The following is a 22810-nucleotide window of genomic DNA, read 5'->3' on the forward strand; positions in this document are numbered from 1 at the left end:
GGCTCTAGTGGCCAATAGAAATGAGAAGGTGCAATAGACTGTGAGCCCAGAAGAGGCTATCCCAACATAATCTTGCCATATAGTTTTCGTTCTAATGTCTCCTCTCTCTACCCAAACAAGATTTGTGTGGATGTCTTTTGTAGGAATAATATAAATTGCAGTTCTGTGGTCATTCCCTACTTTGAGATATAGGGTTTATAAATTAATCTTTTTTACATAGGATTTAAGATTATAATCGAGAAGATGTGTATGCTATGAATTAACAGTTGCAACAATAGTTGTTCAGTGACATGATTCAGAGTACTTTGTGAGAAGTGGTTATTTTTTAATTAGATTTCTGCTGTTGAAATCATCCAATTCTGGAACATAATCAAATATTACTGGTTAGATGATTTAGGTAAAATTATATTATCTTGAGAATAATCCCAAACTTCTGGTTTTACTGTCTCTTGGTCTCTTTCACCATAAACTGTGTTTATTATTAAATTTTATATTTCCAACTATTGTTGGATCACATCAAGGAGGACATGCACTGCATGGACATCACCCCTGAAGAAGCTCTGGATTGAGTCAAGTGGAGGTGCCTTTGCTGATAAGCAGACCCTGCTGTGTGGGAATAAGGCTAAGAAAAAGAAGAAGATTCCAAACTATTGTAGCTTCAAGACCATTTACAATAAAAATGCATTCTATCAGTGCCAGAGAAGGGGAGCAATTGTGAAATTAATTATTTTTATTTAGCACTTTGTAAACTGAGTTATATCATTTGCATAAGATGTTATGGTTGCTGGATTTAGGGTCACATTCTTGATTTTTTTTTCAGAAGCAAGTAGGTAATGATTGAAGAGAAACCTTCATGCATAAATGTCCCCATGCTTAGTCTTTGCTGTAATGGATACGATACCTTATTGTGCCATACTTGTGACTTTCTTATTTTTAAAATACCCATTACCTTCTAACATTGAAAAACCAGGCTTTAATTGCTATGTAGAGTATGTGTGTTCATTTTTCAGGGATTAATGTGACATTTTTATTATTTTATTACACTTTGAAGCAAGTTTTTATAGCAAATTTAATTTAATGCCTGTAAATATCCAGCTATTAATTTGTATTCAGGGTCTAAATGCTACCTTGTGCTAAGAGACACCAAACTTAGCTTTGAATATCTCAGAGTGACACCATCAATCGTATATTTCAATTTGAGTCAGATTTAGGCCATAAGAATTCTCCACTATGAACTAGTATGCAGATGTAGCTTTTCAGGAAAATTGGTAGTTAAACTCTCTCATGGACATCAAACTTAATATAAGTTTGCATACATTTGTTATATATTCATTAGTTATATACTTATTGTATAAGTTTCCATTGCAAATGTACATTGGAGTATAAGTAAATACTGCTGAAATCTAAAAAAATTAAGATGGAATATTAGAGCTGTGAGACCACTACAGTTGTGACAATGTGAATGAAACACTTCTCTTCAAAGAAATTAAGAAATTAAGAAATTAATGTCCTATGGAAGGCTTGTGGGATTACTCCAGGAAACAGAGCTTCAGACTTATGCCTAACTTTAAGAGAACATTCTAGACAGATCTGGTGCCTGGGACTCGTACTCATCCATTCTTCTCCTCTGTGGTTTAAGGCACAGTGTATAGCAGGAACATCCCATAAACTGTCCAGTAAAGTGCTTTACTAAAATTATATCAATGATTTAGAACAGGGGTGTCAAACTCAAGGCCTGGGGGCCAGATCCAGCCCACGGGTGCTTAGATCTGGCCCGCGGGGCCACTCTGGAAATAGCAAAGGACTGGCCCGCAGTGTCTCTTCCAGTGGAAACGGAGCTCGTGAGGGCTGTGTGTGCCCCCCCCCAGCTCCATTTTTGCTGGCAGAGGGTTGCAGGAGGCTGTCTCAGCTGAAAATGGAGCTCAGGAGCCTGTTTTCACTGGCGCAGTACTCAGACTGTTGCAGACTCCCCCCCCCCACCGAGACAAGTGATGTCAGGCTGGCCAGGCCCATCCTGGCCACGCCCACCCCAGCCCCCAAGATCAAACCTGATGCAGCCCTCAATCGAGTTTGATACCCCTGATTTAGAACATAGGACCCTCCTTCTTTCAATTTCTTCTCCTGTTCAGCATTGTAATGGGTCCTAGATTGGAATTTTTCTTCTGCTCAGATATTATTTGATGCTATCTTTACATTCCATCTCCCGCCCCCTCCTAAATATCACTAAGTAGAACAAGAGCCAGAATATAGTTTCAAATTAGATACTGATGAATAGTGCTGTTTAGTTCTTTCCTAATTATCGTATAAAGAGGAGCCTTTACAAATTATTTTTAAAGCAATTTGCTCTACTGTTTTTAAGAAGTCAGCATTTCATTTAGTTTCATTTCTTTTGCAGGTGTATTTGTCAGACTTTGCATAAAAAATTGTGCATTTTAGTGACTCACCAGTTGCAATATTTACGAGCTGCAAGCCAGATCTTAATTTTAAAAGAGGTTGGTGAAAATAAAAATAATCTTTGGGGTGGTTGGCAGTGTTTCAGTTTGCTTTCTGTATTCTTAATATTTAAAGTTGAAGAATTACAAATAAGCAGAATAGCATTGTCAACCTTGCAATGTTACAAGTAATGTGTCTGCATGGCGTACAAAATTATACATTTATTTTACAGAACTAAATAAATGCCATTTTTGAATGACCGGTCAGGACTTTTTAAACCCCTAACTAAAAATTAAAAGAAGATAGTGTAAAAGATATCTGTCGAAGATGTTCAGCCACAGTTTTCAAATTAGTTAATTCAGTATTCTTGGGGCTTCAGTTCCCCATTGATCCTTTTGCATGTATGTCATACATACAATAACGTGCACTTGTTTAGATTAGAAAAAGAGCAGGAACTGTGTTTCAAGTGGACTTTGATTTTTGAGTCTCAAGAGCTACATTTCAAAAGGAGACAGAGCTTCAAAGAATTGACCAAGTGAATCTAGACTGAATTAGAACCAGCAGGATGTCCTCTTCAGAGGCAGAGCTGAAGTGAGATCTGAACTTCCTACTTGCTAGCATGGGAAAAATATGGTCTTTGTTTTACAGCTGCAAATATAAAATTTTAAAGCTGAAATTTGTAAGCATATAAGACATTTAATACTGAAATCTTTTCAGTTTCAGGGAAATAGATGTAGGCACCTTGAATCTAGACTGTTTATGTTCCATGCCTGTTGTTTGCTCTTTTATCCAAAATTAAATGAATTGCAAATAAAACTGCAAATAAAGTCAATAAAGATTGAACAGACATAATCTAATATCTCCCCTATTCCTCTGTTCTAAGATCACTAATAAATAAAATATTGTTATGTTGCTTTGCAGTGTGCCATTTATATTAAAACCTGTGAAAGAAATAAAGTAAATAAATTAACTAAGAAGCATATCCTGTTTGCTATAATTATCTTAGAATAAATGCCATTTAACACATTTTAATTGTTTCATATGTCCTTATACAAACCAGATATAAGAAAGGATATTATGTATTTCTAATTTACTTACAAGACTTGTAATAATAACTTTTTTATAATTTTATAAAGAAATTATTTTTGCTAATCAAAACTTGGCCATCTTTCCAAAGGAATAGCTAATTATTCATCTGTTACCAATATCTAATAACAATCAACTTTGCTACCATTAACACATGCCCTGTTGACACTTTATTTTTCAGTGAGGTGTTCTGATCTATACATAATTTGGTAATTAATGAGGACAATATTATAACTATGGAATTTCCTTTAAAAAGTCATCCTAAAATTGGGCTATCACATATACGTTGTTGACCCATGACTTTTACCACCTTTCCAACATATGAAATTTACTTCTATTATACAATTGTTTATCGTGTGATATCCCTTCTATAATGGGGAGACCCATTGAAAAAAATGCACTCTAGACTTATGTGATTAGGATGGCATGAAACTTTCAGATAGATCAGTTTCCAAAACGATATAATTCTCAAGTCACCCATAAAATTTACAATCGAAAGCTAACATTTAAAAACCTAGTTTTTAATAAAATAGAGTTTATTATCAATAAAATGAAATAAAATTAGATTATTGCATAAGCAAATATTTTAGTTTGGAGAAGTCTTCAAAATCTTCCATGGCAGGCTTCTTGCCTGACTTTATTTTTCTCCCTAAATTAATCTATTGCACAGATGAACAAATGTTGAATGTACATAGGGCTATCTTTATGGAGAAAATGGAAAAGAATGAATAACAAAGTTACTGATGGCCCCATTTCACATCATTTACTGTATTTTAGATCACAAACTCAGTCTGAAGTAACCCATTAACTAGATTCACCCAATAATGAATCCTAGCTTCAGTTCTGGCTTACTGAACATAAAGACGTTCTCCTTTAAAATAAAATTAAAAGTAGATTGCTATATTTCTCTTCAACTATTATTCAGAAAAAGATTGTGGAGAAGAAATTTATCAGTTGGGAGGATTGACAAGTAGGATAGTAACCTTCTATTATATTATTAGCATTTTCCAACTGACTTGTATTATATGTCTTTTGGGATTAGAGGAAAAAAGCCAGGAAATAAATAGTAACTAATAGGACACCTATTTCTATTGCTACCTTAATGAGAATAATTCAGTCAGTTGCTTTGGGCATCAAGATAAACCCTTGCTTATTAAAAGAGAATACTCCTTTTCTTCTTTCTGCTTAAAGCATAGTCAGAGTGCTGAAAGTTTTATTTCTTGTTTTATTTATGTAATTGTCAGTTATAGTTGCATCCAGACTCTAAAATGTGATCAATTTTAACTATGATTTGTTGAAATGTTTGCTTCAAAACCATGGTTATGAAATATATAGCTAAGATGTTCTAGAATTAAGATGTTACAAACAACTCGGATGTACAACGTCCAGCCAAAAAGGGTTGGTCTCAAAAGAGCTAAGCAAAGGCTGTAGACTAGAGTGGGAAGTTGAAGAAATGTTGTGGAAGAAAGCAACAGTTGACCACTTCTATAGCATGGTTAAGGAAACAATATGGGGGTATGGTTGGTTAATCAAAACCAGAAGGGTACATTTCCATCTCCTCATCAGTTTTCTGGAGAAGGAGAAAAATATCAAGGGAATATATGCATTATTGCTGTATTTTTCATTCCTAGCATGAGAAATCATGTTTTTAATTTTCAGCCTGGACTTTTACTTAGACAATTACTCACTTAATTGAGAGAGCCAGTATTGTGTAGTAGTTAGTTAGTAGATTTCTGGCACCAGAGATCTCCAGGTTCGGTTTCCTCTTAACTACAGAAGCTGCTTGGGTGAGCCACTCTCTCTTAGCCCTACCTGGTTGACAGAAATAATCCTATGTGGGGAAATAAAGGGGAGAGAACAGTATGTACTTCATCTTAAGCTTCTGGATGAAAGACAGGATATAACTTTAACAACAAAAAAAATGAAGAAATAAATGATAATTCATTACAATCAGAGGAACTCAGGGAAATATAATACACTGATGACTTAATTAAATGTTAAGAAATGATACTTTTGGTATGAAATGTCTAAGGTACTCTGTTATTGATTATTATTAATAAAATGTTTGGATCCACATTTTAACATCCATCCACTAAAGGGTGGACAGGTGGCTAGAATAGAGGTATAACTGATGAAATCTCAGTGTCAGCAAGAGGGATAAGTATGGTTTATTCAGTCATCTCTCTGTAGATCCCACACTTCCTTGAAATGTATCTTAATCATTTAAAACAGGTTGCTGGAAAGCATAAATGGTCGCAGAGAAAGGAGGACATTTACTAAAAGATTCTTCCTTCTTTTTGTGGAAGTGGAGCCTGGATTGCAGCTGACAGTTATCCGAAAAAAATTACTAGTATAGTTGGCTATTTTAGAACCATTCTGCACATTATAGTCTCTATGCATTTTCTTTCTAGGGTAAGGAGGTAGGGAAAGGTACTTTCTCAGATTTCCTTAAGTCTGGAGTAGATTTTGCTTCCCTTTTGAAAAAAGATGAGGATGATGATCTACCATCATCTCCAGGAACACCCAGCCACCAGCTGACTAGGATTCGTACATTTTCTCAATCTTCCTTGGGGTCGATAGAGTCTTTGGTTCAGTCACAGAAAGATGGAACTACTGGATCACCAGCTGTGAGTAAATGACACAAGTATAAAACAGTCTGAAAGTTGTTTTTATTTGTAGGATAAGAAACTGTTTCTTGTGTATGTCAAAATGTGCGAGTTTAAGTATCATATTCCGTGGTCTTGTGAAACATTTTTCCATTGGCATAAACATTTTTGCTGTGGAGTATGATACTTAAACTTGCACATTTTGGCATGAATAGCAAAGAACATTTGTACTCTAAGAGTATACATTTAATTTCAGGCATTTAATTGCTTTATATTAAAGATTGAGAAGAATGAATGGAAAGTAGGAAAGAGTTGTCCTTTCTTTTTATAATAAGCAGAACATCTTCTGAACTATATTAAATTTAATATTCTGGCACATAATTTTTAATATGCGAATATGCATGATCTGTGCATATTTGCAGTGTGCTATGCAAATAGGCATAAATTTTGTAATATGATATTATGTTAATCTAATCAAAATAATAATAAAAAATGTAAGAATTTAAATTATGTAATTAATAGCCCACATCAAATGTTGATCTTTCAAATTAACCTAGATGCATTATTTCCTCAATTGGGGAAGGTGACTAAAGAATTAGAAAATCTGTTTTAGTAACATATTTTTTGTTAACAAAATCCTTTTCCTTAATTTTCACTTCTGTTGTATTGTAGACAGGACCACTCCTAACCTCACTGCCAGAAGAAAGTCGATCTGAAGGAAAAATTGGCTTTACCATTTATAAGAAGTACTTTTCTGCTGGTGCAAATTATTTTGTAATTTTTATACTTTTAGTTCTCAATATTTTGGCACAGGTAAGCTTTTTTAGGGATCCAAAAGGAAAATATTACTGATAATTGTTGTTAATAGTTTAGCACGTACACTTTCCTATTCTGTATGTATGAAGTGAAGTAGCAAAATTTTAATGCATAAAAGAGATATTTTTCTCTTTGAAATAAAGTGGTCAGATTGCAAGTGAGTTTGAGATTCATTTTCTGTAAGGATGGAGCAGTGATCTATCTGTTTGCACAGAATTTCAAAAGAAAATATTCCATACAATATTTATTTGATTATAAAAAGAAAAAAGGTGATTGAAATTAGTCTTTCAAACATTGCAGTAGAATTTTCTGTTTATAGGGAAATACCTTTTAAAATATATGTAGTTAGCATAAATTAATGTTTAAATATTATGAATTGTTTAACTTCTAGATAGTAGTGGGATGTTTAGGGGTATAAGCTTTGATTTAGTGGCTTTCCATTCCACTCCAGGTCTTGGTAACTTTGTGAGATATTGAGGGGCTAAAGCTATTGATTCAGTGATTTCACAACTTCAGTCAGTCTCTTCCACAGACCTGGCAATAATACAGTGAAATTAAAAAGAATAATGAATAAACTTAGTCATATGCAACTAAATTCAAGGAATTGTATTACCATGCTTGCACTATAATAGTGAAAAAAAACCAATATTTTCTTGGCAGCATTACCTTTTCAGGGTGCCAATCTGGAAATTTAAGATTCAATTAAAGTCTTATTCTGAGTCCCCCATGATTCCCCTCTATAATATTTTCAATACACAATACACTTGAGAATCTCTGCTTTAGAATTTATTCCATTTTAGTTCTTAGATAATGCTGATAACTGCTTGATGGAAAACTGAGAATTTTTTTTACTGGGCATTCTTGAGTTTTCTTTATTTGGATGTCACAACTCCTACAATATGTAACGATGTGTCCAATGTACCATGTAGTCATAGTTGATGAGGTAACTTTCAGTTATTGTGAGGTAAGATTGCAGATAAGATGCTTAGCTTGGATTACTGTTACTTAGCTTATATTTTCTGTTTGTACTACTCCTACCACTAGCTGAAAGAGGAAGCTTGAAAAAGCTTAATACCGTTTTGAGAAAGGAAGAGTCCCAACCACAGAGAGTGAGGCAATGTTGTTAAGAAAATGCTGAGAATTGTGAGGATTATCAACTAATCTTCTATTCTTGAGTAAGATACATGGCAAGGAGCAATCTCTTTAAGGTGTTACATTATTGTATGAGATTAAAATAGAAGCAGATAGTCATTTTCTTCCCAGGGCTGCTATGGGTAGAGAGGTTTCTTGGCTGCTGACCTCTATTGAAAGAAAGATAGTGGGATCCTGCTCATTCTTAAGTCATGAAAGAAAAGATGGCTGGTCTACTTCAAAAAAAAAAAAAAAAAAGACTGTTCAGAACAATCTGAGTAGAGCTGAAGTGAAAATAAAATGAAGTTGGCAGTCAAGGATGTCTGAAAATCCAGAATGCTTTTTGGTGCATTTCTAGCATATGCAGTTAAAGCAGGGGTATCAAACTTGATTTCATGGAGGGCTGCATCAGGGTTGTGTTAGACCTGGGTGGGGGGCAGGGTGTATGTGCTCAGGGTGGGCATGGCCAGCTCAACCTCACTCATGTCAGGGGCGCCTGTGGTGACTCAAGTGCTCTGCCAGCGAAAACCAGGATCCCAAGCTCCGTTTTCGGCTGTGACTGCCTCCTGCAACTCTCTGACCGCAAAAACGGAGCTCGGGAGGACCGTCCATAGCTCGCGTGAGCTCTGTTTTCAGCTGCAACCGCCTCCTGCAACCCTCTGCCAATGACAACAGAGCTTGGGAAGGCTGCGGTCTGGTTCTTTGCTGTTTCCAGGGCAGCCCTGTGGACCAGATCTAAGCACCTTGCAGGCCAGATCCGGCCCCCGGGCCTTGAATTTGACACCTCTGAGTTAAAGTATATTTTAAAAAAATTAGGCAATCCAGTTCAAATTCTATGTTTAAATTAATCCCTAATGAATGGAAGCTGACACAACATTGCACAAAGTTAAATATCACATTTTCCTGAAAAATCTGAATGCGCAGTTACTGTTTATGTGCAGTTGTGCACAGATTGAGAGTAAGAACAGTGCACGTGTCAAGGGCAGAAGTTTGGGAACCCTTCAGAAGGTTGTGCTGTTTTACTGCATGTTTGAGACTTCTCTGAATACCTTCAGTAATATTCAAGTGTTGAGGACTGTGAAAGCCATTCCCAAATATTTACCTTTATTCAAGATTGATTTGGAGGTATCAATCCATCAAATCTTTATTTGGGTCATAGATTAGCACAAGATATTTTAATAATAACATTGAATCTTATGAAAGATAAAAATAGCACAAAGCTAGTGTTGATATCACAATACTGAACTATATTAAAATCTCCCTACAAAATTCTTAATACCAAGTCACCAACTTAATACCAACTTAAAACAGACAGAAGGGCTCTGAAGGCCACAAAAATATATTTGTCTATGGAGATTCTCAGTTATCCGGTTATGGTTGTTCCAAAGATGCCTTTTAAAAAGGCAACTGGACTTCCTTGACTAGAATAATGTAAAATTTTTGCATACAAGTATGTGCATCCATGTATTTATTTTTTGAATAGTGTGTACCTCTAAAAAGAAAAAGCTCAATAATAGTTTATAATACTTGAATCATGTTTTGAATTTAAACCACGAGACATTATATAATCCAAAATAAATGCTAAAAGAATTGTTCTAATTTTTTTAGGTTACTTATGTACTTCAGGATTGGTGGCTTTCTTACTGGTGAGTGATTGTTTCTATATAAATCATGTAAATGATCACTTTTAAGAATGCGGCAAATGAATATATCAGGACTTTTGATCCCTATTCTTTTCAAAAACAGGACAAAAATACTGTTATTCTTTGAGAATCCATATAGGAGTTCTTCATCATAGTATTTTTGGGAAGCATAGTTTGAATTTATGAAAAAATGCAGTCACCCTTTCGCTTTACACAACACCAAAACCATTATTTCATTTTTATTTTGTGCATTGTGTTTTTACTACCTTCCATTAAAAATATTCCAAAATTCTCTCTCTCTTGAAAATCTAAAAATGTGCAGCTGATTAGTATAAAATAAAAGAAAGCATTGTACAAAATAACAATTAGGAGAGCCAGAATTCCACTTCTTGGATGAATTCTGTGCGATCATTCAGATAAACCATGATTTTTCACAGCATTTAATGACTGCATGAGACTTCTAGCAGAGCAATCAGTATCTATATCAACAAGTTTTCTCTGATAATAAAAAGCCACTTTGTAGTTTTGTATTTATTTCATTTACTGTAAAATAAAGCAGAGACTACTCTTTTACTAGCTATGATTTTCCTAGTGTGTAATTTACACTTTTGAAAACCTTACTTCTTCAATTTCAATAGATATATCTTATTCTTAATAAAATGAGAGAGGGTTTAATGGAAGACAATTTTAAACTCTGGATTTAAAAATGTATATACAATAGACACATTTTTGAAATAATGTATGAAATAAAGTACACATTCAAAGTTAAAAAATACATTTGAAACATCAAAACAAAGCATACAGAATATGTAAGAGAAAATTCAGTTAATGAAATTGTTGGTGACAAATGCAACACTGTACCGGTATAAAATCTTTAAAGATTTTTGTATATCCTTACTTGTTCCAGCTTCTGCCAACCTAGAAATTCGAAAGCATGTAAAAATGCAAGTAGAAAAATAGGGGCCACTTTGGTGGAAGGTAACAGTGTTCCGTGCACCTTCGGCGTTTAGTCATGCTGGTCACATGACCACGGAGATGTCTTCGGCTTTGTAACGGAGATGAGCACAGCCCCCTAGAGCCGGAAACGACTAGCATGTATGTGCGAGGGGAACCTTTACCTTTACCCTTAACATGCATATTTTAACGATTGGATTACATTTACCATAATTTCTTTTTGACTATATGTCATTGATTCAATTAAATGAATTTACTGTGAGTGAATTATGCAGTTTATAAAATATTACATTCACAAATTTTGTTCATAGAGGCCATCTATTCTAATCCATCATGGGGTGTTCCAAATTTAAAACAGTCCAAGTAAAGAAGAGCCTTGGCATTTGTTTGAAAAACTTAAATCCCAGATTTGGATAGAATTAAATATTTTATCATTTTAAACTCTAAATGATACTCTACTGTTTTTTAAAGAAAACATCAGTGGTGGTAATTATATTTCTATGCTCTATGCTACCGTACATTGTTATTTGTTGAAAGATAATGCAAATGTTTTTATTAAATTACAACATAATTTGGAACAAACTGTTGAGGTAATTCCCCGTTAGGAGAATGAGTGCATACAGGAAGACGTAGTGAGAGTAGTGAAAAATAATACGCAGACAGCACACAGTAAATGTAGGTTTTTACTTCTCATAAATGTTTAAGCAAAGTCTAAGATAAGCAGTTCAAGTCATTCACAGGTAAAGCAGTCAGTGTTCAGTTCAGGGATAATCCAAATATCAAAGTCCAATATCAAAAACAGTTCAGTAACAGACTTACATCAACGATCAGTAACAGTCATTAGGAGGAACGGCAACTCTCTCCAACAGAAAGGAACAGAGAGACTGAGACTAAACAACCCAGGTTTCTGGCTCCATCTTATGGCCATTTGAGAAACCACGCCCAATTACAGTTTTAGGATTCTCTTAAAGACATAGTATTAAACTGTCTATCCTAGTTTATATATTTCCAACCCAAATAACTGTTAGGTGACTTACATTCCTAACACAAACTCTGATTTTTACTATTTACTTCCAAGGCAAAACTAAATGTTATGAAATACGTAACATTGCCAAAGCAGGTGATATTTCACATTGATGTTCCTCTTTCTTATTTAACATGGTCAAACAAATGGCAACTTCAAATCTCAACAAATAAATGCTCTGTCTTACATATTGGCAAAAAAAATCAGAAAATAAAATACAAGCTGAATAGTCAAGATCTTGTTGATGACCCATGCTCTGTAAAGGACCTTGGAATACTCACCTCTAATGATCTAAGTGCTAGAGCCCACTGCAACTACATAGCCAAAAAGGCATTAAGAGTTGTTAACCTAATCCACGTAGCTTTTTCTCTGGTAATATCACACTACTAACCAGAGCATACAAAACATTTGCTAGACCAATACTCGAATACAGTTCATCAGTCTGGAACCCACATTACGTATCTGATATTAGCACAATTGAGAAAGTCCAGAAATATTTCACAAGAAGAGTTCTCCACTCCTCTACTCGTTGTAGAATACCTTATGCCACCAGACTTGAAATTCTAGAACTAGAAAACCTTGAATTACGCGTCTTCGGTCTGACTTAACATGGTATATAAAATCATACATTGCAATGTCCTACCTGTCAATGAATACTTCAGCTTCAACCATAACAACACAAGAGCACACAATAGATACAAACTCAAAGTAAACCGCACCAAACTTGATTGCAGGAAATACGACTTCAGCAATAGAGTGGTCAATGTCTGGAATACTCTACCCGACTCTGTAGTTTCTTCCCAAACCCCAAAAACTTTAACCTTAGACTGTCTACTATTGACCTCACCCCTTTCCTAAGAGGCCTGTAGGGGGCGTGCATAAGCGCACCAACGTGCCTACCGTCCCTGTCCTATTGTTTCTCTTATTCTTTTATTTTTCTTATATGTACCCATTTCATGTATTCACAACTATGTATACATTTATACTTATTATCTTGTAAACAATTGGCAAATCAAATAAATAAATAAATAAATAAATAAAACATACAATAGCAGAAGTCCACATATGGTTTATTATTTCAGAAATTACAGAGTACAGTTGAAGAAGGACTGTTGTTTCATGCATTGCAAAGTGAGCTGTTTCAACTTTTCTGAAACCTAGAGAGAGACCTGAGATTTATTCCAAGCAATGTGTTCTCATGTGCTTGCAAACTTGTTTGAAATATCCTCTTTCCATGTATCCACAGGGCAAACCAACAAGTCATGCTAAATGTCACTAGAATGGAATATGGTGGACAAAATATCACAAAACACCTGGATCTTCCCTGGTATTTAGGAATATATGCAGGTAAAAATCTTTAAAATGTCACCATAGTTTGCAAAAATCTATGCCATGATCCTAAAACATGAAATTTTCCTATAATTTTTAAATGTTACTAGACAACCTGTGTCTCATTGGGTCATTTTCTAGCAATATTTCCTTATCATGTAAGTGTGCTGGTACATCCCCACATATTCTTCCCAACTCCTAGTGTGCAACTCCACAACTTCTATGAATCCTCTCTCACCTATGTGGCATCTCTCATGCACCCTGTGCATACTCCCTGATCTGCACACTGCTTCTTGCATCCTCCATTTTGTGTAGTGCTGACAGGAATAGTATGCAGGAATGTAGTGCAGATCAGGAAGGTTGTCAGGCCCAGGTGTGCAAGTGTGGGTTGCGGGAATTGGGAAGTTACACGAGTATATGGAGGAGCTGCCTTGAATATTGGGTGTGTGGCGATGTGGTGTTGGTCAGGAAGGGTGTGCGGAGCACCCAAAAGAGGCTGGAGAACATCAAGGTAGAGGGGGCTTGCAAACTTTTCCTACCAACTTCCCCATTGCTGATGCTCCCTGCCAGTTTCCCATAAGCAAAGACTTTGATTGTGAGAAGTTGGCCGGGAGCATTGGCAATCAACAATCAAGTTTACATTTCCTGCCGGCTTCCCCATTGACTTGTGGGAAGCTATCAGGGAACATAAATGACGATCACGTGGCTCTGACTGTAACAATGCATCTGTGCTGAAGCAGTGGCAACACAATAACACTGAAATTTATTTATTTTATTCATTTATTAGAATTTGTCAAACAAAAACAAGAACAAGAATAAAAAAATACAATGACAGGGACAATAGGCACGTTGGTGCACTTATGTACGCCTCCTGTACCAACCACTTAAGTGTGATGTAAGGTCCACGGAAGTCAATTTGTGACTGAAACTGTGAAAATTTGTAGTTGAAACAACTGAATCAGGTAGAGCATTCCAGACTTTGACAACTCCATTACAGAAATCACATTTTTTACAGTCAAGTTTAGAACAATGTGCAATGAGTTTAAAGCTGTTGTTAGCACATGTATTATTGTGATTAAAACAAAAATAGTCATTACAGGCAAAACATTACTACGTTTAATTTTGTATGCAATATCTAGGTCTGACCTCAAGCAATGCAGTTCTAAGTTATCTAAACTGAGAATTTCAAGCCTGGAATATACTACCTGACTCTATGATTTCTTCCCCAAACCCCAAAAACTTTAACCTTAGATTGTCTATTGTTGATCTCACCTCATTCCTAAGAGGTCTTTAACGGGTCCAACATGCCTACCGACCCTGTCCTAATGTTCCCATTTATTCATATCCATTTCATGTATTAATAATCATGTTTATATTTATATCTGTTATCTAATACATGCTTGACAAATAAATAAAATAAAATAAATAAATAGGGAATTCTACTGTGTACAGAAGCATGCGAGACTTTTTTTGTCATACTTCTAAACCTGCTCAATTGTACTGATGTCAGATTGCAAACATTTGGACAATACTCTAAGATTGGTCTAGCATAATTTGTTAAGTTCTAATTAGCAATATAATGTTTCCAGAAAGAAAACTGCACAAAATTAAATTTACAACACTTAATGCCTTTTTTTTTAGCAGCGCTGTTACAGTGAACTTTGGAGCATAGATCGTCAGAGAAAAGAACACCAGGTTCTTGACAAAGTGAGGGTCATCAGCTGGTTCAATGCCATCAAGCTTATACTTGACATTCTGATTACATTTACCAATATGTAAGACAGAGCATTTATTAATCAAAATTTGAAGTTGCCAGATATATGACCATTCAGACACATAGTCGAGATCACTTTGCAAAAAGCCACACTTTGCCCAAATTTCACTCCCATGAGTATAATGGCTCCTGGAATTCTGTAAGGTGCCTTGGTTCAAAAATGGCTTCCCTGTGATGTACCATTTGAAGTTTACAAAGAGACTGAAGGGTTTCAGTAGTATATAGGAAATTTGAAATTGGTCCTCCTTTGGCTATGCTTGATTCATTTTTGCTTTTAGAAGCTCCAACCCTTAAAAGCTGGATATATTTTCTTTCCATATTATAAGGAATTAAGAAATCACAGGCTATAAAACGGGGAACGATCACTTCAGCCATTCTAAGAAATTGGTTACTCATATTCAAATATTCTTGGCCTTCTCTTGCTGCTAATTCTTAACTGCCCTAAACATGCTACACTAAATCCACCTAATGACCAGCAGGATCTGTGTGTCTGTCACCAGCCTATGGTTAATGCACAAAATAGTATTCAGCCATTTTAAATGCATATTAAAATTTCCAGAACACCGACTTTAAAAATGTTTGCCTTCAGGCAATTTTTTTATTTAAATAGAGATATAGTTTGTAAAACCCAATTGAGGTTTAAGAAGCTATTGTTAAAATATGTGTTATCTTATTCTTCTCTGTGTTTTGCAGTTTATATGTTGATTAATCAGTGTCTATAATAAAGATTATCTGTCTATAGCAATAGCAACAATAGTACTTAGACTTATATATTGCTTCCCAGTGCTTTACTGGGAAGTAAACCTCTCTAAGCAGTTTACAGATTCAGCATATTGCCCCTAACAATCTGGGTCTTCATTTTACCCACCTCGGAAGGATGGAAAGCTGAGTCAACCTTGAGCCTGGTGAGATTTGAACTGCCAAATTGCAGGCAGCCGGCAGTCAGCAGAAATAGCCTGCAGTACTGCACTCTAACCACTGCACCACCAAGGCTCATCTAGCCTTTCATTGGACTTTTAAGGAATCACTGTGTATGCCAGGGATAAGCATTCTGCAGAATACAGATGGCCCTGTAGTCATTTTGTAACTGAGCAACCCTGTTGAAATCTGGGGCAAGTCGTCCATTTTTAGCTGAACATTTTTTTCCTAAAACAAGACATTTATTGCATGAAACTGTATTTTAATAGACTCATTTAATTTCTTTACAACTCCATCCCCAAAGTGTGCCCCATAGCACACAGATCTACCTGCTCAGAATCTCACTGGCCTTGTTATCTCGCCACATGCAAAAAAGAGAAAAATAAAATGAAAGGACAGCCCTACAGAAAGATTGTTCACCCTATTCTACTACAGGACTGTGATCAGTTCTCATAGAATAATAATATTAGCAATTATTATAATATTCAGTGCACACAAAGCCCAGTATTAGCTAAAGAATTGGCTGCTGTGAATTCACATTGTTGTGTATATAATGATAATTTATTAAATTATATGCTGCTGAATTCCCAGTGATTCTGGGCAGCTTACAATTGTGTAAAATATTTAAATTATTAAAACATTTAAAAACATTCAAAAAATATTTAAAAACAAAGAAAAACAAAGAATGTACAAGCCTGAATTGTTTGGCTGGATCCTTTGTTAATTGGCTGTCAGTGAAATGTAGGTCCATGAATGCACCTCTGTTAGTTATTTTATGTATGCTTGCCAACAAACGGATAAATAGCAGAGGACTTTCTTTCGGGAAAAGTATAAGGAAGAGTTTCCCAGACTTACTGCCAGACGAGCTGGGCACTACATGCATCCAATAAAAAAATAAACGAATGAATGAATGAATGAATGAATGAATGAATGAGTGAATGAATGAATGAATGAATAAATAAATAAATTTACTAAATTTACTTTAATGATGAACTTAAGTCAGATCATGGGCTTATACAAAAAGCTATTTGCACTACTTGTTTTGTCAACATGTACCTCAGTTACCTAAGCTAGAGGCAAATAACTTGTAAGAAATTTGGGCAGAATTACTTATTTTCTTGTTACAGAAGGCTTGTTAAATTAACAGTTAACGGTTAACAGTATTTGATGTTAAACAAATTAATGTCAAACTATTATCATTGCATCACATTTTTTTTAAAAAAGTTTGTCAATAGATTCTTGAAGTTGATAGATTACATCATGTAATGCAGCTCTTAATTTAAATACAGGTCTCACTGTGGCTACGATACTTTTCAGTATACTGAGGAGCCTACTTATGTTTCACATTTTGGTTAATGCAGCTCGGTCTTTACATAACAAAATGTTTCAGTCGGTTTTGAGAACTCCAGTGCTGTTCTTTGACAGAAACCCTATTGGTAAGTTTCTATCACTTTACAATAATGGAATACTGCTGGCTATTCTAGGGATGGGAAAGAAGAAGTAAATGATATGTGATTCAAGAAAGTCATCACACCATTTGAATGATGACATTAATTGCATGTATATTATCCATTTGACATCATTGTTGGTAGGTTGTAGATGTCACTTTTGATGTATAGCAATAGTACTTAGACTTATATTCTGCTTCACAGTGCTTTACAGCCCTCTCTAAATGGTGTACAGAGTCAGCATATTTCTCCTAACAATCTTGGGTCCTCATTTTACCAACCTCAGAAGGATGGAAGGCTGAGTCAAGCCTGAGCCAGTGAGAATCAAACTGCTGGCTGTTGGCAGTCAGCAGAATTAGCCTGCAATACTGTATTCTAATGACTACTCCACCACAGCTCTTGTATGAATGATGAAAATATTTTTTCCCCCTTTATGCCACTTTTCAGCTAAGTGATATCTGCAGAACGTTCACATTTCTAATGTCTACTTAGTGTAGCTGGCAATTTTTTGCAGTGATGTCTTCTTCAGTTGACATCATGGCATATGCTTAAAAGTTCACTGATTGAGAAAGTGCAGAATAATAGAATAACTTTATCGTCACTTTCAATGTACAATAATCGGCATACATTAAAATGATGTATTTTGTTGCATACAGCTCTCAAAGGATCACTACCTCCAATATACACTACATAAACACATCAAAATAAATAAATATATAAATAAATACAAAATTATGCATATACACACATATATTAGATGACACAGAGAAAACATATTTTCACCCTCTAATTTATGGTTCAACTTGCAACAACTTAGCTTACTATGTAAACTCTGCTTGTTTTCTTACTGCCAAAAAGGATAAGATGTTCAGTTTACTTTATTCGTAATATCATCATCATAATTTAGTCATTGTCTTTCCACTGCAGAATAAAGGCCACTTCTGCATGTTTCCAACCAATACGGTCTTGAGCTTTTCTTTACCGGTTGGGCTTTCAATACTTGCTGATGTCGTCGATCCATCTTGCTTTAGATCTCTTTCGTGGATGCTTTTTATCAAGTGGGATCCATTCTATGATGCCTTGGTCCACAGCTCATTTCCATTTCAATTCTTTTACTCTTGATAGCACCGTATATTTTAGTTTGTTCTCTAATCCACATGCAGGTCTTTCTGTCTTGTCTTGTGATGCTGAGCATGTATCTTTCCATGGCTCTTTGTGCCATTCGTAGATTTTGTATCGACTGTGAGTTTAGTGTCCATGTTTTACCTGCATGTTAGAGCAGGTAGCACACACTGATCAAAAACTTTTCTCTTCAGGCATAGAGGGAGGTTGTGCTTAGCTTCTTGAACACCTACTACATTTAACATCCTCTTCAATTTTCTTTTTTGTATCACTTTCCATTGAGATCCATTGACCAAGGTATATGTAGTGGTCTACTATGTCTAGTTCTTCTCCAGATATAATTTTTTTTCTTTCTGTGGTGAATTTATTAATTATAACTTGGCCCTTTTTCGGGTTTATTTTTAAGCCAAATGGTTGTCCTGCTTTGTACAGCTCTTGTATGTGTCTTTGTAACTCTTTTGGGTCCTGTAAGAAGAGAAAAACATAATCTGAAAAACTTAAGTTGTATAAATAGGCATCTTGATTTTTATTCCATCTTTTGTCCAATCTAGTTTCCGAAATGCTTCTTCAAGGCAGGCTGTGGAAAGCTGATACTGTATCATCTTGTCATACATGTTGTTCTATGTTAATTTCTGCTTTAAGACAATAAAGGCACATTGTCGCTATTGTTTTTTCATATATTGGTTGTAAATTTATGTAAGCAATATAGTAGATTATAAATTCTTCTTTGCGTAACTCTGTGAGTATTATTCAGAATCTTTTCTTTCCTAACCTGGTACTTACCAGAGGTTTTGGGTTTCAGTTCCCCTCATCCAAAATCCAATGCATCTTCTCAGGAATAGTTACTGCCGACTTTATAACCCATATGCACACACATATACATACGTACACATATATACCAACATGTATGTATGTATGTATGTGTGTGTGTGTGTGTGTGTGTGTGTGTGTGTGTGTATATATATATATATATTTTTCTTAAGTTTTCGCGGGTACTTACATGTATGGTATTCAGCTTTGTTCGGGTATTTTCCCACGTCATTGTAGTTGTGCTTTTAAAGTTGTAGCAATGTTTCGGCAGAATCTCATCTGCCATCATCAGGCTTCTGTATTGTGTTCATCTGTGAACACAACAGACAAACACAATACAGACGAACACAACACAGAAGCCTGATGATAGCAGATGAGATTCTGCCAAAACGTTGCTACAACTTTAAAAGCACAACTACAATGATGTGGGAAAGTACCCGAACAAAGCTGAATACCATATATATTATACACACACACACACACACACACACACACACACACACACACACATAAGTATATACATACAGTGTGTGCACATATAGTTTTAGCTGTTTTGTGGATATAATATTTGACATTATTTTATTAGGTCTGTCAACCAAAACAGTAAATGAAAAATGAATTGGTTTGATTCACTGACTACTGTAATGTAAAACAAAATGGCAGAAAAAGTTATGCAATTAAGTTCTATACTAGATTTATCTTTTTGCTGTAATTATTCTATGGGAATTTTCTAAAAACTTATTTTCTAATAACAGAAGCCTTTAAACTGCTAGTCAGAACATTGTAATATAACAAAGAGTCCTGTGATTTTAGGCCATGAATAATTTTATAAAACTCAATCATGTCTTTTCTTTAACCATCTTTGTTCCAAAGTAAAAAGAGCCATTACTTGGTTCCTTAAAGTGAAGCTGTTGTATCCCACTGAGTATTTTGGTTGTCTTATTCTTTTACTTTTTGTATATATGTGTTTGTGAGTGAATTGGCTACCTGGACAAAACCTTGCAGTTTTCTGTGTAAGCTTTCAGAAGTGGTTTTCCATTGCCTTCTTCTTAGAACTGAGAGAGTCAGACTGGTCCAGCATTACCCAGCTGGCTTTGTGCATAAGGTAGGCCTCGAAATCACATTGTCCAAATTGCCAGAGAGGGAGCATGCTTATGATTTAAGTGTTTTTTTTCTTAAACTGTGACATCATTTCGAATAATGTTAACCTAACTCCATTTTTCTCACTTATTTGTCTGAAAATATTACCACCTAACATTTTTTTAAAGAGAAAATGACCTCAAGGTGGTTGCACTGGAAAATCAAAACTTAAAGGCAACTAGCAGTTTCATAGCATTAGTATAAAAAAGACAGTGTATCTCAGCTCTTGTATGCCCTGAATCTAGGTATGTATAGTATGTCTTAATTCACATATGTTTCCTTTTATTTATAATTCAATTTTAAGTCTGGTTAAAGACTGATTTCAAATTAGCACATGAAACCATGGCATGAAAGAGGCTTACAAATCTTAAGATTGCCTGAACCCAGAGTGTACATAGCAAGGATAACTCATCTGACTTGCCACTGAGGGGAGATGCCTAATAGCAGACAGCTCTTAATAATTTGAGATCTTTCCTCACCTTCTTTGTGGGTAAAAGGCAACTTCCGCTTCCTTAAAAGCCTCTTTCACTGTCAAGAGTTGTCTCCTTCCTCCCTTGAGTTCTGTCACCCACAAAGAACTTGGAAGAGAAAAAAAATATTAGAGGCTTACTAAAGACCATAAAATCAAGCCAAAAAGTATTTCTGACATTAACCAAGACTATTGGTTAATGTTTCATTCATTGCACAGTGAAAGTAGTTTTTCTGGTCCTTTTGCTTTTACAAGAGTATCATGCTAGTATCTCCCTGTGTTTTCTATAGGCCAAACCTCACTGGGCATGCTGCAGCATGTTTCTGACGTGTGCTGAGTTTCCAATTACAGTGTTCTATTTAAACTCTTAGAGCATCCATCATGCTCAGCATCTTAGTGGCACACAGCACAAAGCAAATATGAACCATGTAAAAATGAGAAAATGTGACCAGGAGTGGGTAGGGGTGGGGTGAGAGATCAGAAGGTTCCTGGTAGCTCCTTTTGTGGGGTAATATACGGTATTTTATTAAAAGGTATAAGTTGTTGCGAGTGTCAGAAGAGAAAAAAAGTGCTACTAGGCATCTGCTCTCCACCCTGAATGCCTGAAAGAGAGAGATTGAGAGATTTAATAGGTGAATAAATAACACATTTTTTATTGGTCACAATAATGGTAGGAAGAGCAGCATTAAGTAGATCTTTTTGATGTGCACCTTGTAACTAAGCTCCTTCTAAGGTTACTAGCTCCTTGTAACCTTAGTTGTCTGTAGAGATTCTCACTCATCCAGGTCATGGTTGTCCCAAAGTGTTTCAAGTGGCAACTGGACTTTCTTATTTTTTCTTTTGAAGATGTTTTGCTTCTCATCCAAGTCTGACAGTGGGAAATGGAAGGATTTATAGTGCTTCCAGACAGCTGGTCATTTGCGTCCTTTTAAAGGGTCATTGAAGCATTAAAAGGTTTATCTGTGTCCTTAAGGTCACAGATAAATAAGAGGTTTATCTATGTCCTCCTGGTTCCTGTAGTCTGCAATTTTTTTTTCTTTCCCTCTGGAAATCCAAGTGCTTCAACGACCCTCTAAAAGGATGCAAATTACCAGCTGTCTGCAAGGAACATACATCCTTCTTCATTCCAGACCTGAAGAAGCTTCTTGGATGAGAAACGAAACGTCTTCAAAAGTAAAAACAAGAAAGTCCAGTTACCTCCTGAAAAAGCACTTTTGGCGCTGCCAATTGCTGCTCCAGCTAAGCAAGCTGAGTGTGCAACACCCATTCTTAATCTTGGCAAAGTGCCTCTTGGCAAACTGCTGGTAAGAATTTGATTTACCAAGTTGATCTGGTCTTTGAAAAATGGCACCTTAAGAAAAGACTGTTAGAACAGCTGCATAAGTTGCAACTTGAATAATTATGTCTTCTGTTCTTTTAGCACAAGAGGGCAGCCTGAGCTGCTTTATTCTATCCTCGCTTTACAATGAATGTCCTTTTAATATGTCTTGACTGTTCTTAGTGTCATGTTTTGAGGAGCGAAATGTGTGGATGTAGATAAAATTTCGAAAACCTGACCTCCATTATTTTGAATGTAACGGGCCCTGAAGGACTATAGACACACTACCAATTAGTGTGAGCAATGATGAGTTAAATAGACCAAAGAAAAACGCAACTTCATATTCATATCCAATATCTTATAGGACAGGCAACTATATGAATTCTTAATGGTTAGAATGAAATGTTGACAATTCTAATTTGACTTAAGACCATTGCATGGTGCATTGTTTATTTGTTCACTCTTTTCAGTGTTCATCAAACCTAAAGTTTTATTACGTAAGTCATGTGGAATGCATTCCTTTTAGGGGCTCTGCTTGAGAACTTCCCACGGGATTAATTCAAAAAGTATCTAAAAGTGAGTGCACGTCAAGAAGCAAGGCCCGTGGGCTTATTTTCTTTCTCTCAAAAAAACAAAACAAACCAAAATAAAAAAAGTAGGAGCAGACCAACTGAGCTCGCTAAAAAGGAATACAGTACCAGAAGGAAGTTTGAGCTACAATTTGGCCAGATTGAATGGTGAGACCATTCACCATAATTTTTAGCAATCGTTGCTTGTTCACCCAAGTAA

The 22810-nt window shown here is 35.6% G+C and overlaps 1 protein-coding gene across 3 annotated transcripts in view; it reads left to right on the plus strand.

Annotated features, from left to right (window-relative positions):
* ABCC4 (ATP binding cassette subfamily C member 4 (PEL blood group)) overlaps positions 1–22810 on the plus strand; it is a 197318-nt gene that overhangs the window by 64563 nt on the left and 109945 nt on the right. For all 3 annotated transcript variants that reach the window (XM_026668980.2, XM_087967376.1, XM_087967375.1), the window contains 6 exons: positions 2396–2492; positions 5931–6146; positions 6798–6938; positions 9681–9718; positions 12940–13040; positions 17004–17150. In XM_026668980.2, coding sequence (XP_026524765.1) covers positions 2396–2492; positions 5931–6146; positions 6798–6938; positions 9681–9718; positions 12940–13040; positions 17004–17150 — 740 coding nt within the window. The remainder of the gene's footprint in view (positions 1–2395; positions 2493–5930; positions 6147–6797; positions 6939–9680; positions 9719–12939; positions 13041–17003; positions 17151–22810) is intronic.

Source organism: Notechis scutatus, chromosome 5 (assembly GCF_049901735.1).
Source record: "Notechis scutatus isolate UNSWTSFEM ecotype Mainland chromosome 5, rNotScu1.2, whole genome shotgun sequence".
NCBI classification, from domain to species: domain Eukaryota; kingdom Metazoa; phylum Chordata; class Lepidosauria; order Squamata; family Elapidae; genus Notechis; species Notechis scutatus.